At 42.9% G+C, this 16,770-nt stretch overlaps 1 protein-coding gene across 2 annotated transcripts in view; it reads right to left on the minus strand.

The window, feature by feature from the left end:
* SRRM4 (serine/arginine repetitive matrix 4) overlaps window positions 1-16,770 on the minus strand; it is a 248,649-nt gene that overhangs the window by 115,798 nt on the left and 116,081 nt on the right. For both annotated transcript variants that reach the window (XM_069214474.1, XM_069214473.1), the window contains exon 2: window positions 10,078-10,224. In XM_069214474.1, the coding sequence (XP_069070575.1) occupies window positions 10,078-10,224 (147 nt within the window). The remainder of the gene's footprint in view (window positions 1-10,077; window positions 10,225-16,770) is intronic.

The raw sequence follows: 16,770 nt of genomic DNA on the forward strand, positions 1-16,770 counted from the left end.
ACACAATTTTTTATCAGTGAAGGTATTGCAGGAAAACAGTAGTTGTGGCATAGTTACTTTAAGAGTTAGTAGTGCAGAAAAGAATAGTCATTACATGGTTATTAGGAGTGAGAGAGTCATCGATGGAGGTAGTCTTGGCATAGGTATTACAAGAGTTAGTATCTATGGGAAAGAGTTACCCAGTTATTACCAGTTATATTATCAGGGGATGGAACTGGTCCTGGCACAGTATTTACACAAGTGTTAGTATTGTATGAAAGAGTTGTCTATACACAGTTATTAGCAGTGATAGCTTCAGGAATGATGGTAGTCCTTGCATAGTAATTACAAGCGATAGTATTTTATGGGAAAGAGTAGTCTTTACACGTTACTATCACTGATAGCTATAAGGCATGGAGGTAGTCCGAGCACAGTGATTACAAATGTTAATATTGTGGGGAAAATTAATCTTTACATAGTTATTACCAGTGACAGTGTCGGGGAACAGGGAGAAATCCTGTAACAGACACTTACATTGGCTACTCAGATGGGAAGGAGACGGGACTGGCACAGCGTTCACCTGGTATACTTTTATATCAAGGAGCCAGTGACAGGACTTTCTTGGATAGTTCCCCCCACAACATCCATTCCGATGTCAATTATCGATCCAGGAGTTTACATTTTTGGTTTGGTTATCGTAGGAAACACCCCGTTTGTTTCCGGCTTCTTCCTAAAAAGTAGAAGTGCAGGTACTTTACCGACTGCCCTCTGCGGATAGACTGGAACTGATGCACTGCTTATGCACAATCCTGCAGGAACTCAAGCGCACTGTGATCAGCAGAACAAGATGTTCCCCATCTGAGATGTATTCCACATGCGTACACGGATTCTTCATTTCAGAGAAATGACTTTTATAGCACTGTAGCTCAAACAAATTGCATTTTTGAGTGTTTTTTTTCACATTCTGTTGCCTTTGTGCAGGAAAGATGCTATTATTTGAAAAGAAATCACAACTCGGGCCATGGGCGTCTGCAGAATTTTTTTAAGGAGGTGGGCGTACCGGACTGATTTTGGTTGGGGCCGTGGGCGTACTAGTGGAGGCTGCGTAACACTACGGCGGCCATAGTGTTATGCTGCATAGTGAGCCTGCAAACTAGGCTGTACCTAAATCCAGGGAGAGGTGCCCAGCGCCCTCCTGTTCTCTCCAGGTCCCCTCACCCCCCCACGCGGATGCCCATGATACTCAAGCCAAGATTTCAGTTACGCAGGTGTCACATGTAGTGATGCTCTCAAAACCACTGAATGCAAATATGGATCTAGCGTTCTTAATAGTACAGCTTACATTTTTAAGCAGTGCCCAAATATTGGGATAGTCAAAAGATAAGGACAAGGCACAAAGACAGAGACAAGTGATGGTAGCATGTGAAATAATAGATTGAAAAATATCACTGATTAATGAATTTGGACTTGCAAACTTAGATGTACCAAGTGCACCCCTACACATAGGCAGATGCAATTTCAGTGTAAAGTTCCCGGCTCACATTTGGAGTCTACAGACAGTGGTAGGGCAAAGTGCTGAGCAGACACAGCACAGGTTTTTTTGGGCTCAACTTCCACTTACAACAAAGCAGGAGAAACATGGCCACTGCCCTGTTATGCACAGGCACCCGTAAACCACTTGAATAAGATGATGTCATCAAACTCCCACCCTCATACTGTGCCATCCTTGTGAGAATATGTATATATAGAGGCTTTAACGAACTAGTACATGTTAATAAAGACATTTACACCCATACCTTAGGGGTGGGAATGCAAGTCTGCATTCCACTTCACAGGTATTTCACAAGTGAAGGTGGACAGGGTCTGCAATGCAGTCAGAAAGTGCTTCTGTACCATGTCTGCATTGCCTCTTCCGCAGCAACAGGCCTATGGTAAGTCATGTCCACCATTGGGGTATGAGAGGAGTGCCACGTGCATATTCCAGCAAATCTTTCTGTGAATTAGGTATGCAAATGAATGTTTGCTTTTAACCCCCTTGTTTGCCACTCAGGAAAACATTTCCACAGGTGAAAGGCTTGCAGGAAATATTTTGAAGCAGCATCTCATTTTGTGCATTTTGACCTGCTTTTGTCAATACCCACATGCAAAAATATGTTAGATGTAAAATAAAGAATCCCAAGATATTCCCCACACACAATAGCTGCCTAATAGCCGCCAAGTTTCCCAGGTTCATGATGGATGTGCTGCTCCAGTCCAGTTTCTTTCCATTTAATTCTTGGACTTGTAGTTCTGTTTTATAATGAAATAAATAAACTAAAAGTCCCGGAATTGAAAGGAAAAACTGGACTGGAGCAGGACATCACTCATGGACCTAGAAAACTTGGCAGGACTACTGCCTACAAAAACTTTAAGATACACCAAACCCCTCTACCAACCATTTGAGCCTAAATATGTTACCACTGGAGTTTTAACAGTGAGCAAACCTTATTCTACAATAGGCAAAAAATAAGAAAAATATATCTAAGGGTGGTAATTTTCATAGTCTGCATTTTTAGTCTATTATTTCACTCTGGACTGAGATTGAGATATAATGTGTTGAGGATGACATTCTACATTCAAAGGCACATGCACTGTTTTATTTAAATATGGCAGATGTGCCACATTCAATGTTTTTAAAATGTCAGCAGCAATCTCACCTGCAAACATAGTGTTCCTGCTAGTGGGGGCTGGTGACATTTGAAAGTGGTGGGCCATTAAAGTTGGGTGTTACTTTTATGTAGCAAGCGATGTGAACAAGCTTAATGCACAAACATGGGGTGCAGAGTGGGTCCTCCTCCCAAAGAAAAAATGAAAGAAGATTGGCAAATGGTGCATTTTAAAGCAAAATAATTTAGTGATAAAGCAAGGCTTATAATGCAATGGGAATATATAGTCTTAAAATATTAAACACATTAAAAACTGCCACATATCTTACTTCAGTAATATGTTCAACAGTTGCTATAATTTGTAAATTGTACAGCGTGACAATGTCAACTATTTAAAGTGTGTGCTTGGTCAGTGTCTTGCAATGCATGTGGCATCAACTTTGGAAGAAAATGCTCTAACCAGGCTTCGAGAAGTACCCACAGCTGCTGCTTGTAATCAGTCATATGGAAAAATGTGCAGACGAGTCTTTAAGTAGGTTGAAAAAGTGGGGGCTCTCTAAAAGGGAACATGTAAAGAATATTTCTGTTACTCCCATTGTGTACCACCCAACAAGCATGTTGGTTTCTATCTGTGATGTAATTTCATCCAGATATATACTCAACAACTGACATACACCCAAAACCTGTCAGTACGATTGGCTTTGTCAATGGCTGTTTAAGATTAATGAGTAACAACAATGATTTGTTATAAATAATTACCATTGGAAATGTTTCAATTCTGAAATTGTGAGTCTGTGAATTAAATAATATTGATGCCTGTGGAAGGTGTTTTGGCGGTCAGTTAATTGTGCCTTATGTTAGATATATATGCCTTTTTTCTCTGAAAATCTTGCCAACTGCACATTTTCAACTGCCTCTTTTTTCTCCTGAGCTCCCTCTTTTCACTCTTCCCCGAATGCACTTCCTCTAATCTCCCTCAGTTCACCGTTTCCAAACACACACTGCACTCACTCACATTTTAGCAATTTATTTCCTTTTGCTTTTGCCTTGTAAATATTCTGACATCTGTGTACCCCTTCACACGCATTTCCACAGAATTGCAATTGCAACTGGAATACTTGAGGTCTGTGTGCTCTGCAGAGAGGTCAACCCACTGACAGGCACTTTGCTTTGCTTTTGGCTTCAGTGTCAGAGCTCTCAATCAAAGCCCCTAATAAACACCTGGCATGGCTCAAAGTATGCACTATGCAAGAGTAATAAGATGCAGAGAAAAAAATACAGAAACACAACATGATAAAATAGGGGAATGCAAAATTAAGTAAAACGTGAAATAAATAAGAGAGAAACTAAATTGACATACATTGCTTTAATTTTGACAATGTTCGTAAAGCAATACATATTTTTATCATTAATGTTAAGGGCATGAAGATAGGGCCAGTTTTACGACTGAACAGCAGATAACTGTCTTTACTATAAGCACATAGTTCTCCTTCTGCACTTTACTCGGATATTAGGAAAAACTTCGCTAGCGAACAAAATGCTGCTCTTTTTTTGGATCAATTTCACAGGGGAAAAAATACAGCAGTTCTACTTCTAATGGGGCCGAGATATGCTGCCAGGAACCTGGGGTGTCACGGGGGAGGGGTCGTGAACGTGTCCTGGGGTATCAGCACAATATACATAATACAAGATTAGCATTATAACAGTGATCATTACCAAGGACAAAGCACGAAGTTACACGTACTTGCATAAACTCTAATGTGTGGGATCTATGCCTATAAATGGCACGCGGCTGCCCTCATGCAGGGATGGAGACTCTGATGCCCAAAACCGTGATGGCCTACAGTACATACCACCATAGACTACAATGGCACTGAAGGGCTTGAGAACGGTGTGTTCTACATCATGCATCACATAGCAGAAATTTGATTTACTGCTTGGCTCCTGTCTCCAGTTTCAGAGTGAGGCAGGGCAGGCAGCCTGGGACAGACAGCCTAGACTTAAATACACCTATTTGTTTAGAGATATGAACGTATTTCTAAATAAATTTATCTAATTAATGTTTCAGCAGTAATGTGTAGGAATTTCAGTGGGGGCGCAGCCCCTGAGCCCTAATGGAGAAACCACCCCTGGTTTCTGCAATGGGGAAACCTCCAGCAAAAATGTTATGATGTCAATGATGGGTGGCGGGATTGCCACTAGAATCGTGTGCAATAGGATTGTATCTGCAAAGAGGAAAATATTGTCATTACCAAGATTTCACGATTCCCCAATATGCCGTGTATTCCGGTGTGTGTTAAAGAGTCATAATCAATTTTGCTTTAGTGGAAGGCTGCCACAGTTTCTGTGGTATTCTTTCATTGCTCATACAGTGGCAAAAATAGTGTGAGACCAGTTACACTAGGTTGAGTTGCTGGTCTGCCACCAGTTCTGGCAGCACTTAAACCCCCACAATGTTGAACCCAAAGGCACCTCAATGTAGAGTAGCAGGTTATGGAGAAGGGAACCCTGCTGACTTGTGACAGAATTACCATTAAAACCTTCCTCAAAATCAGGGCGGAGGTGTACACAAAGCCTGCACCCATCTGTCCATGCATCTCTCTGTCCATAAACCTGGCCATCCATGTAAGCCTGCTTGCTTGCTATTTTTGTGTTGTGTGTGATTGTATGTATGGATGTGCGTGTTTTGTGCATGTGTGCTTGTGTGTGTGCGTGTTTCTGTGAGTGAGAGAGCCTCTGAGTATTGGTGTGTGTGCAATGGTGCATCCATGTCTGTTAGAATGTGTGCAGGTGACATGCAATTTCTGGCGGGCTCATTCCATAGGTGCTGAAAGGTCCATGGTCACTGGTACTGGTATGTGTGGGGCTCTCTGTGCATGTCAACGTGTGTAATTATGTAGATCTGTAGGTGCATGGATGTCTATGTGTGTTGCTCAGTCTGTATATATGCATCCACATGTGATCTCTATCAGTGTATGCCTGTATGTGAACAATACAGCAAAACCCATTTGGCTTTTTAATGCTTGTTGTTTTTACAGGTATGCATCGCATAAAAGCTTTGACCTATTTTTTCAGCCCGACTTATTTACATTTTCTCTGGCTAAGCAGAACTAAAAGGATCCCAGGCCGCTCAAGGCATTTCTGATTTATTTTACAAAATAATTGTAATTGTTAATTTGAAAGTGGCAAAGTGCAAAGATAGAATGCCTTGGAAAAGAGCCATTGTACAGTATATCCACTGAGCAGATCCAGCCGAGGACTTGCGATAAATAAAAACAACATCATTTGCATACCTCGAAGTGCAATTTAATCTCGGGGCTCTCCACTGTGGAAAGCAGAAAGCAAAATTGAAGGGCGTCCGAACCTGGACACTGGTGTGATCCTGGTGTGATTGCGACAAGCATTTCAAACTCGTCTGGGAATTGTTCAAGTGTGAAATGTGAACTACAACCCTCCTAACCAAATGCTTTTAATGTTTGGCGTTCTCTAGTGCAATGTATCCACGTTTGTGTCCGGACACTACAAAGATGACAGGGTTTGTCGACTGAAGTCGAACACTTACCAGCAACTCATTTAACTTTCTGAAAGGCTAAACTAAGTAGCTACAGTCAAAGAAAATATGCTATCCTGTGATAACTGGCCTTCACCTCAGTAGCGTAGCCAGTGTGTCATGGACCCTAGTGCCAGGAAGCAAATGGGCCTCACGGCTGCGGTCTGAATGATAAAATACAGCAACAAACAGGATTCAGTAGGCTCCTCAATCCTATGTGCCCAAGTGCCACTGCACCTGCTGCACCAATGGAAGCTACGCCCCTGATTTCCTCAGCAACACAGGCCCTGTGCTGAACTGCAACCACTCTAATTAAATCTGCACTCACGTAAATCTGACTTACTGTCACCCAACATTGAGCTACCCTTGTAAAGCAGCCCACCTACCTTGACTGATTGATTGATTGATTGAGAAGGATGGCATGGTGCTAAGCAGAATCCAAAGAGAATAACAGAAAAGAACTACTATCAGATGGAAATAGATACTTTTTTGTTTTTTTATGGACCATAAAAAATCAGCTTTCCTTGCTAAGAGTGAAAGGGAGAGTATTCCATAGTTTCGAGCCCTGATAGGAGAAAACACAACCTGCTATCCTGGTCTTACGCATTTTGATTCAATCCTTTGTATTTGAACTGAAAAAGTAAGAGTTGAGCCGAAAAATCTAGATTGTTGATAGTGTCACGGTGAGTTGGGGCAGAACCTTGCTTGGATGGCCAACATGCTGAGGTTTGCTTCGAAAAAGAGCTGCCCATTCCCAAGATCTCTGTTTTATCAGAGTTAAGCTTCAGCCTACTGGAATTCGTCAAACTGGCCATTTCAGATAAAGATATGTGAAAGTAAATCTGAGCCCTAGCACTGAGTATTGTCCGCCTATGACATCAAAGATAGGCCACAGATATGAACAAATTTAGGGTCATTTTTTTTTACGCAATTCCGACGCAAAACTAACTCCATATTTATACTTTGGCGTTAGACGCGTCTAGCGCCAAAGTCCATGGAGTTTGCGTCATTTTTTTGAGCGTGGACACCTACTTTGCGTTAATGATATGCAAGGTAGGCGTTCCCGTCTAAAAAATTGACTCCGAGGCATGTGCGCCGTATTTACACTCCCGGGCAAAATTCACGCCCGGGAGTGGGCGGGTCAAAAAAAATGACGTCCAGCCGCTTTTGCGCCGTTTTTTAGCGCCTGGTCAGGGCAGGCGTTAAGGGACCTGTGGGTTCGGAAGGAGCCCTGAGGTGCCCTCCCAGGCCCCCAGGGACACCCCCTGTCACCCTTGCCCACCCCAGGAGGACGCCCAAGGCTGGAGGGACCCATCCCAGGGACATTAAGGTAAGTTCAGGTAAGTATTTTTTTTAATATTTTTTTGTGGCATAGGGGGGCCTGATTTGTGCCCCCCTAAATGCCACTATGCCCAATGACCATGCCCAGGGGACATAAGTCCCCTGGGCATGGCCATTGGGCAAGGGGGCATGACTCCTGTCTTTGCTAAGACAGGAGTCATTTCAATGGGGGTTGGGAGTCGAAAAAAATGGCGCAAATCGGGTTGAGGTGAAAAATTTGCCTCAGCCTGACTTGCCCCATTTTTTGGCGCCCAAGCTCCATATTCCCCTACGCCGGCGCTGCCTGGTGTACGTCATTTTTTTCACGCACACCAGGCAGCGCCGGCGGCTAACGCCGGCTAACGCCGGCTAACGTCATTGAATAAATACAGCGCCCGCATGGCGCTTCAGAATGGCGTAAGCCGGCGCTAATTTTTTTGACGCAAAACTGCGTTAGCGCAGTTTTGCGTCAAAAAGTATAAATATGGCCCTTAATGAGCGAGGAGATGCAATTGTTTTAAAAGTATGGAGCTCAGTGCGTAAATGTTGAAACGAAAGGGGCTCAGCTCTGAGCATAGTGTGACTAGGCCTGGCTGTTATTTCAGCTACGACAGCGTAATTCACATAATTTCGAGAAATTTGTGTTCTGCTTGTTATGCAAAATTTCTGAAATAATGTCAATATGTACATTGTGTTTGCAACAAGATCATAGCACAAGAGCGCAGGAGCAATGCGACCTATGTTGATGCTTGTTTTTTGAATTTTTTTTGCAAGAAGTGTGCCCTTGCATCCAAAATGGACGTGAATTTGCATTTCACACTGAAACATAGCGCTAACTCCCATGTTTGCATTTCAGGTAATTTTGCATAATTTTCGCAAAACATTTTGTAAATGAACAAAAAGGCACGTAACGCGAATTACAGACACACACCCCTCAAAAAACCCAAGGCCAAGGGATGAAACTCCGAGCAAAAGGTAGGAATGCAGGGCTTGGGAGGGTTGCTTAAAGAAAGGTGAAAACCAGGCCAAGCATTTCCTGTACACCACCAGCAGCAAGATGGGTAAGTACAACTGAGTAGGATACTGTATTAAATGCTTTGGACAGATGAAGCATAATTTGGGCATAAGAGTCGCCCTACTTCATGAGCATTCTAAACTCATCAGCCACAACAAGTAGAGCATATTCAGTACTACCAAGTAGACAAAACCTGACTCAGAGGAACACAACATTTCCTGGGAGTAGATATGAGGTAACTGAGTAATAACGTGTTAATCAAATATATTTTGCTGGTAAAGGTAGGAGAGGATAGGCTAGTAATTGTTGGGAACAATGGGGCAACCAAGGTCTTTGTCCAATCATCCTTAACTGTAACTTCCATAAATGGACAAGTCATACAAATGTAGTAAAATTAGTGACCACCAGTGCAACCTTATGAAGTATATCAGGTTGTCAAGTATCTAAAGGCGAACCTGATTTTGTCCTGAACAGTAAAGTTTCCAGTGTGTCTAAAGTGAGTGACGAGAACTCAGATAATGTAAAAGTAGTGGCAACAGAGTTAAAGGGGAAAATGGCACATTCATCTGATTCACCTGGAGCTTAATTTGTGCCTGTGTTTGCCGGTGCTTGGCAGCACTTATTCTGAAACACTGCGTATGTTTATGAACGTGCCCCACATGGTGGTCCCCTCGGTTTATGTTTTTAGCACAGCACGAGAGGTTAGCAATTCAATGTATTACAAAATAATAAAAATCGCACTTCCAGGCCATCCCTCCTGCTTGGTTTCACCTGAAAAAAGTCAAAGTGCCACACTATTTTAAATGTGTTGGTTAGTAGCTAATTCTGCCACTGTCATTCTCGAGAAGTGTCTGGATTTGTGGGGGTGGCAGTAGCAGTGGAATTACTTAGGCTCTGGCACTTATATTTTTAAAGTTAAGGACTAACTTGAACTAACCAAGTATCTTTAAAAGTACATTTCATTGTATAAGTTGTGTCTGAAAAAACGTGAAGCCACGAGATACAAAGTGCAGCTGATGGCTGAGGGGCAACTACTTTGCAAGATGAAGATCTCTGACTGTCGAAAATACTTCCCTAGAGGAATTGGAGGAAGCGTACATTTTTTGGGTAGTGGTGGAAATGGCTGCTCGCAACAGTTTTTTTGTAGATTTTATGTGCAGGAAGAAAATAAGCTTCTTGAACTATGCCTACTCTATCCTGAACAACAACCTTCTCAACTGGAAGTAAAACCATCTCGTTCTGAGATATGCACAGCCTGGCTATCTCTGTCTTGCACCTTCTTACCTGAACCACCCTTCTTACCCGAACCACCCTTCTTACCTGAACCACCCTTCTTACCTGAACCACCCTAGTTATAACCAGAACAGGGATGCTCTCCATTGACCGTCATTACATGAAGGAGGCCTGAGTATTAGAACCCCTTCAAGAAATGATGAAGACATTTCCCTCACAAACAGGTTGGGGCGATTCCCAAAGTCACTTCTGTGAATAGGTGTGACTTACTCCTGAAATTCAACAAAATGTTTTGCAAGTGTGGCCCATTGTGCCTTTTTCAGCAGTTGTCTCACCTGCGTGTCCTGTGGCGGCTGAGTTTTGTTTCATCACGCTCCTTCACGCAGCCATTGATTTGGGAGGTCTCTCGTGCCCCAACCCCTTCAGCTGCCTGGATGGTCCTGTTCTTTGGTGGGTATACCAAGTAACTGGTGAGATCCCCACTGAGAAAAAACAGAAAAGGACACATTTAAAGAAGATGCTGCAGGGTTATCTAATAGCTTAATTCACTTGCATTTCTATGCAGCACTTGCTAGCTCAGCTTTTGCGGCTTCATGGCACTTACATAGCTACTTTCTCTGTTACACAACTCTGTAGCACTCCTTGGAAGGATGAGAGGCTTAGTGAGATTTAAATATGTGGTAATTAGGATCCACTCAGATCCACGGGGGCTGCATAACCCCACTTAGCCATCTTAGCTTTGCCTCTGTATTCATGTAGCAAATGTCTATGGAAGATTCCTTTTCACAATTAACATTCACATTATAATGTAAGCTATTGTACTATGTGTTGTGTTTATGGCACGTCAGAGAAGGAAGACGAGCCCCAAACCTGGGTCTGTGACAAACAAACCAAAGACATACCAAGGGAGCATCTGTGCATGGGTCAAATAGTGTTAGAGTTTAGACTACATTCCTGATCGAGAATTGGGTTCTTACCCTTCTTGGAATACGCTGGACCACAATTATCTCAGTTTGACAACTCAGAAGAAATTAAAGCAGGTGTAAAATCGAAACCATTATCTATACTTCTTGTTCTTCTTCCGTGCACCTCAATTGCACAGATTCTTTTGAGTCTCAGGCAAAATACATTTTACCGTGTTATAACTCACTTACAGATACCACTAAGTCCGCTTTAGGCCCTTTTGCTGCAGACTGGCGCCCTCTCGAGGCAGCTCCTAACACTGGCCTTAATATAGTGCCTGCCATACCACGATAAGATAAAACAGATAGTGTGACCGTAAAATAAAGGGGATGGGGTCATGCGCAGTGGTGAAGAGCTCTGTAAGGATTTCAGGCAGGGGGTATTTTAGACTTCAGTTTTGTTGGTGAATTGCACACCATTTGCAAATAATAAAATTGCAAATTTTATGTACTTTGGCAAACTTGAACAACTTCACCTAAGGACAAATATTTTGCTGTAAAATGTTCAAATAAAAAAAAAATTGAAAATTCTCAGGCTAATTAAGTAAGCGTTTGCTTGCATCTGTTCTTAAGACTTTGCAGATATCGTGAATTTCAGAAAGTGTACAAAGTTTAAAAAAGAACACCTCATGAAGTAGGATGGAAGAACTTCACAAGTGCACACCAATCCTCGTTTCAGCCAGTCGAAGAAACTTGTAGTTGGACGTGGGATGAGGTAAAGACTGCAATGAGACCCAGAACTGGCTAGGTGCACACTGGTGAGCCTTTTTTGCTGGGTTAAGGATCTTGTGAACAGTTTTCTTCGTAGAAATTCCAGCTGACCAGTTACAAATGGGTGGTAGGGTAACCAGGTTGCACAACAATTGTAATACAGAAATCTCTACTTCTACAAGAGTTGTAGAATAATTTGAATATGAGCACACAAATGATTTGATGGTGCTTCTGTTCATTGTGTCAAAGAGGAGTACTTGCAGTCTATGCTCAATGGGCAACATCCAAGTAGACATTGTACCAGTGCTTAATTTGTGCAGGTGTTTGCTGGTGCTCGGCACTGGCACTTATTTCATGGCACAGGTACATATTTATGAAGCGCCTCAACATAGTGGTGCTGGCATACATTTTGTTTTTTAAAAAGCATATGAGCAAAGTGTTCAAAAATTCAATATACAACAAAAAATAATTATACTGCCAAGGTGCTCATGCAGTTCTTATGGCTTTGGGCCACATAGAGCAGTCCAAATTATCACATTTGTGGGACTGGGGCTGTAATGGAATATAGTTGTCACTGGTACTGGTGTTTGACAGGGATCACAGGGGCCATAAGCGGTGCAAGTAGCCTCCTGAGAAATATCTTGAACCCTGGCACTTATTATTTTACACATTGATCACTGCAATGATCTGAGCACTGCTGGCACTGCTGACCTTAGCACACCACCTGACAAGAGCAGAATTGAAGGCTCTAAGGTGAGTGCTGCTTCTCCCTCCTCTTCTTCCCCTTTCTTCCTAGCAAGCTTTCATCAGCATTGGATAGCTTGTCTCCCTGAAGTTAAAATCTCCCAATGACTTCCTCGTCAGCAGAAAGCGTCTGCAAACCGCCCTTGTCTGCTCTCTCTGTCTCATATGCTTCAGCACAAGCAGCAGCAGTACTAGAGAAGAAGGAAAAGCAGCTGGCGCAAAGGCGGCACCAGTGCCACTTGTAAAAAGAGTTTCCTTTTTTAAACACATTTCCTGAATACCCGGGGTCCTTTTCTTAACAGTCACATTTGGTGTCAGTCTGGTGTTCACAGAAGGTGCCAGACTGTCAGCGTGCAAAGTTGTTATCAACATGTAGCATCATGGCAACTGGCGAACCAGGCTCAAGCCCTGGCATAGCCTTACCATTATGTGATTCTGGTTAAAACAGTTAATCTCCCTGTGCCTAAAATTAAAAAATGGATATGGTTTGTGTAATATAACTGGTACCCATGTAAAGCACTCCAATGCCCATGGATTGTGTTCACACTATATAAAGTTTAAAAGAAGACCCCCAAAAAAGTCTAGTTATATAGCACAGCACATGTACAGCTGGTACATCAAACACACAAAAGATGATGCAACTCCCCAAGTGGCAAGAGTATGCCCAGACATGTGTTCCTTATTCACTGTGCCACTCGAACCAAGCTACACCCAACTGATAAGCCCCAAACAGGGCAAACCTGGTCTTCGGATTGCTTGTGTTCCACTTGAGAGAGGACCTGGCCTGGCAGTTCCGACTGGAATGCTTCCTAAATGGAGCAGGGTCAAGACCGATTTGTATATGGCTGGGTCCAAACTGAAGAGGCACGGCGAGAAAAGAACCGTGGGCTGGGATGTTACCCCGAGAGATTGCCAGTGGTTAGACTTGTTGCAATCATTTCAGCCATCAACTTTTGTGTGCTTTGTGTGACGTCCTAAGTGGCAAGTATGCCCATATGTAGGCCCCTTGCTCAGTGTGCCACAGGAACAAAGCTACACCTGACTGATGAGCCCCAATCAGAGTAAACCAGTCTGGGGTTGCTTGTGTTCCGGTTTGGGAAAAACCTGGCCTGACAATTCTGTCTTGATTGTTGCTATGGGAGGAGATTGAAGATGATTTGCATATGATTGGATTAAATCTGTGGTGGCAGGGGAGGTCATAAGAAGGATTGGTTGGAATGCTACCCCGAAGGATTGCCAGTGGCTAGACTTGTTGCAAGCATTCCGCCAATCACCTTTTGAATGTTTCATGTACAGGCAGTACCAGCTTCTTGGCTTTCATCCGATGGAAGCAGTTTGGTTCCTATTCCACAGCTTTACTGCCCTATTCACCTGGTTTTCATTGGTTGTTAACTAGACTTTAAAGTGAATTTGATGCACGCCATCCTGGATTAACATCGAGATAGAATCAAACGAAGTTCTTCCAATAGACAAAATATGGTGGTCAGATCAATACCTGCCCTCTCTGAACACATGAAAGGAGACCCGGACGCGGGAAGTATTTGTTTTTTGGTGCAAACGTTGCATCACGTTTCGTTCTTCACAGTAGCTTTGTGTCAGTGACAGAGAGAGATCATATTTAAAGTGATCTATTTTAAGCGTTCATAAAACCCAAAAGCCCATTTTTTAAAATGTATTGAATGTTTATATAAAGCTTGCAATACTAGCCATTACCACTTTCCATGGAGGCAAGTAAGGACAGCGAAACACTGACGAAGGAAGTGATGTGCCCACAAGCACACGATACTACCACGTGGGTGAGCTGGGATTGGAAATGTAGACTACACCTTCACCATTTTTGCAGTTCACACGCTACACCTTATCCCAATCCTGTGCATAGTACATACGTTCGAAAGACTTGTGTTCAGCTTTTGGGACGCTGTGTTGCAGTCTCACTGTCACCGCACCTCTCCAGGACTTATGCAGTGTAGAGCTCCAGAGCACAGACAGGGCAGGATGCACCTTTCCAGAATCACCTCACACCTACTTGAAATGCAATAATGTATTCCAACAATGAAAAAAACATTCCGAGCGTGTCAGATTTTACTTGTTACCAACAAATACCGTGCCCCCAAGAGTGTCCTGCATTTTTTTGTAAAATAGGTGGGTTAATTCACATTTCGAAAAAGCATGACAATGGCTGTAAAATAAGAAAGTTGCTACTGATTTCTAGGCCCGGGCCTTAGGCACGAAACACGAGCGATCGCGCGCGCACACATACGAGCAGCTGGAAGTTCTCGGGTCTCAGTGTGACGATCTATGTGATGGACACAACGTGGGGGGACATAATCCCAGTAAATAGGCTGTTGCGAGGCTTTTGGGTTCGGCAAAAAGCTTTTCCTTTGCCTCGCTGAAAGGCACTTTACTATAATCAGGCGGGAGCCCTGCGGCGTGTTATTGGAAATGATAATAGCAAATCAGCGAGGGTTTTTTCCTCGCAGATTGGGTTCTGGCAGGACTGAGTCAATCTACATTTTCACTGCATTTTAATTCACTGGTACCAGTGGCAGCTGTACTACGCAGTCAAAGGCACCTTTGCCTGGATGTGAGAGGCAACTGTGATTTTAAACTATTAAGAAGTTTTCTCTAAACAATTTCTTGGTGCGCCCAAGTGCCTTGGGGGCGTCCTTTGTGTTACTGTAGTTGCACTTTTCAGTTATGCAGGATTCAAATCTGATATCGTTCATTTACCATAAGTTAAAGGGCCGGTGGAGTGCAAGCTTCCCTTACACAGGGCAAGAACAGCAGTGCTGTAAGCAACTTTAACCAGAAACAACTCAGCTGTGCAAGCTTCCCTCAGAAAGAACAGGTACAAACCAAACAACAGCAGTGCCACTAACCTCCAATAGAACATGTACATCAGAGGCAACAGCAGTACAAGCTTCTTTCACATGGGGCAAAAACAGCAGTATTGTAAGCAACCTTCGAACAGAAAACAGCACAGACAACAGCAATGCAAGCTTCTCTCACATAGAATAGGTACAACACCAGATGTAGCAGTTCAAGTAACACAGAATGCAGCAGCAGTGCAAGCTTCTTTCACATAAAACAAGTACAACACCGACAGCAGTGCAAGTAACCTCAAATAAAATATGTACGGCACAGACAACAGCAATGAAAGCGTCTCTCACATAGAATGGTTATAACACCGGAAGCAACAGTGCATGTAACATAGAATTGAATGTTTACATTACGGGCAGCAGCAGTGCAAGCTTCTTTCACACAGGACAAGAACAGTAGTATTGCAAGCAACCTTAGACAGAACAAAAACAGCACAGACAACAGCATTACAAGCTTCTCTCACATACACAACATTGGAAGCAGCAGTACAAATAACATGTGAAACATAGAAAAGTACATCTATAGTACATGCAGCAGCAATGCAAGCTTTTTTCACATAGAACAGGTACCACACCAATAGCAGTGCAAGTAACATCAAATAGAATATGTACATCACAGACAACAGCAGTGCAAGCTTCTTTCACAGGTAAGAAGAAAATAAATATTTTAAAGAACTTTCGACAGAACACAGCAGTGCAAGTAACGTAGAATAGAACACCTGTTGCACAGGCAGCTGCAGTGAAGCTTCTTTCACAAGGAACAGGCACAACACCGGCAGCAGTGCAAGTAACCCCAAATAAATTATGTGTAGCACAGGCAGCAGCAGTGCAAGCTTCCTCACATGGGACAAGAACAGCAGTTTTGCAAGCAACCTTATACAGAACAAAAACAGCAAAGACAACAGCAATGCAAGCCTTCCTCACATAGAACAGGTACAACACAAACAGCAGCAGTGCAAGTAACCTCCAACAGAACATGTACATCAGAGGCAACATCAAAGCAAGCTTCAGTCACACCAACAAGAACAGCAGTATGAAAGCAACCTTAGACAAAACAAAATCAGCACAGACAACAGCAATACAGGTTTCTCTCACATAGAACATGTACAACACCAGAAGCAGCAGTGCACATAACATAGAACATAACATCTATAGTGCAGGCAGCAGCAATGCAAGCAACCTCAATTAGAACATGTATAGCACAGACAACAGCAGTGCAAGATTTTTTCATGCAGGACAAGAACAGAAGTATTGCAAGCAACCTTAGACAGAACAGAAACAGCATAGACAACAGCAATACAGGCTTCTCTTACATAGAACAGGTACAACACCGTAAGCAGCAGTCCAAGTAACATAGAATAGAACATCAAAAGCACAGGCAGCAGCAGAGCAAGCTTCTTTCATACAGAACAGGCACAACACCAGCAGCAGCAGTGCATATAACCTCAAATAGAATATACATAGACAACAGCAGTGTAAGCTTGTTTCACACAGGACAAGTACAGCAGTATTAAGAGCAACCTTAGACAGAACAGAAACAGCACATACAACAGCAATAAAAGCTTCTCTTACATAGGACAGGTACAACACAAACAGCAGCAGTGAAAGTAACCTCCAATAGAACATGTACATCAGAGGCAACATCAAAGCAAGCTTCAGTCACACCAACCAGAACAGCAGTATGAAAGCAACCTTAGACAAAACAAAATCAGCACAGAGAACAGCAATACAG

The sequence above is a fragment of the Pleurodeles waltl genome, chromosome 11 (assembly GCF_031143425.1).
Source record: "Pleurodeles waltl isolate 20211129_DDA chromosome 11, aPleWal1.hap1.20221129, whole genome shotgun sequence".
Lineage (NCBI taxonomy): Eukaryota > Metazoa > Chordata > Amphibia > Caudata > Salamandridae > Pleurodeles > Pleurodeles waltl.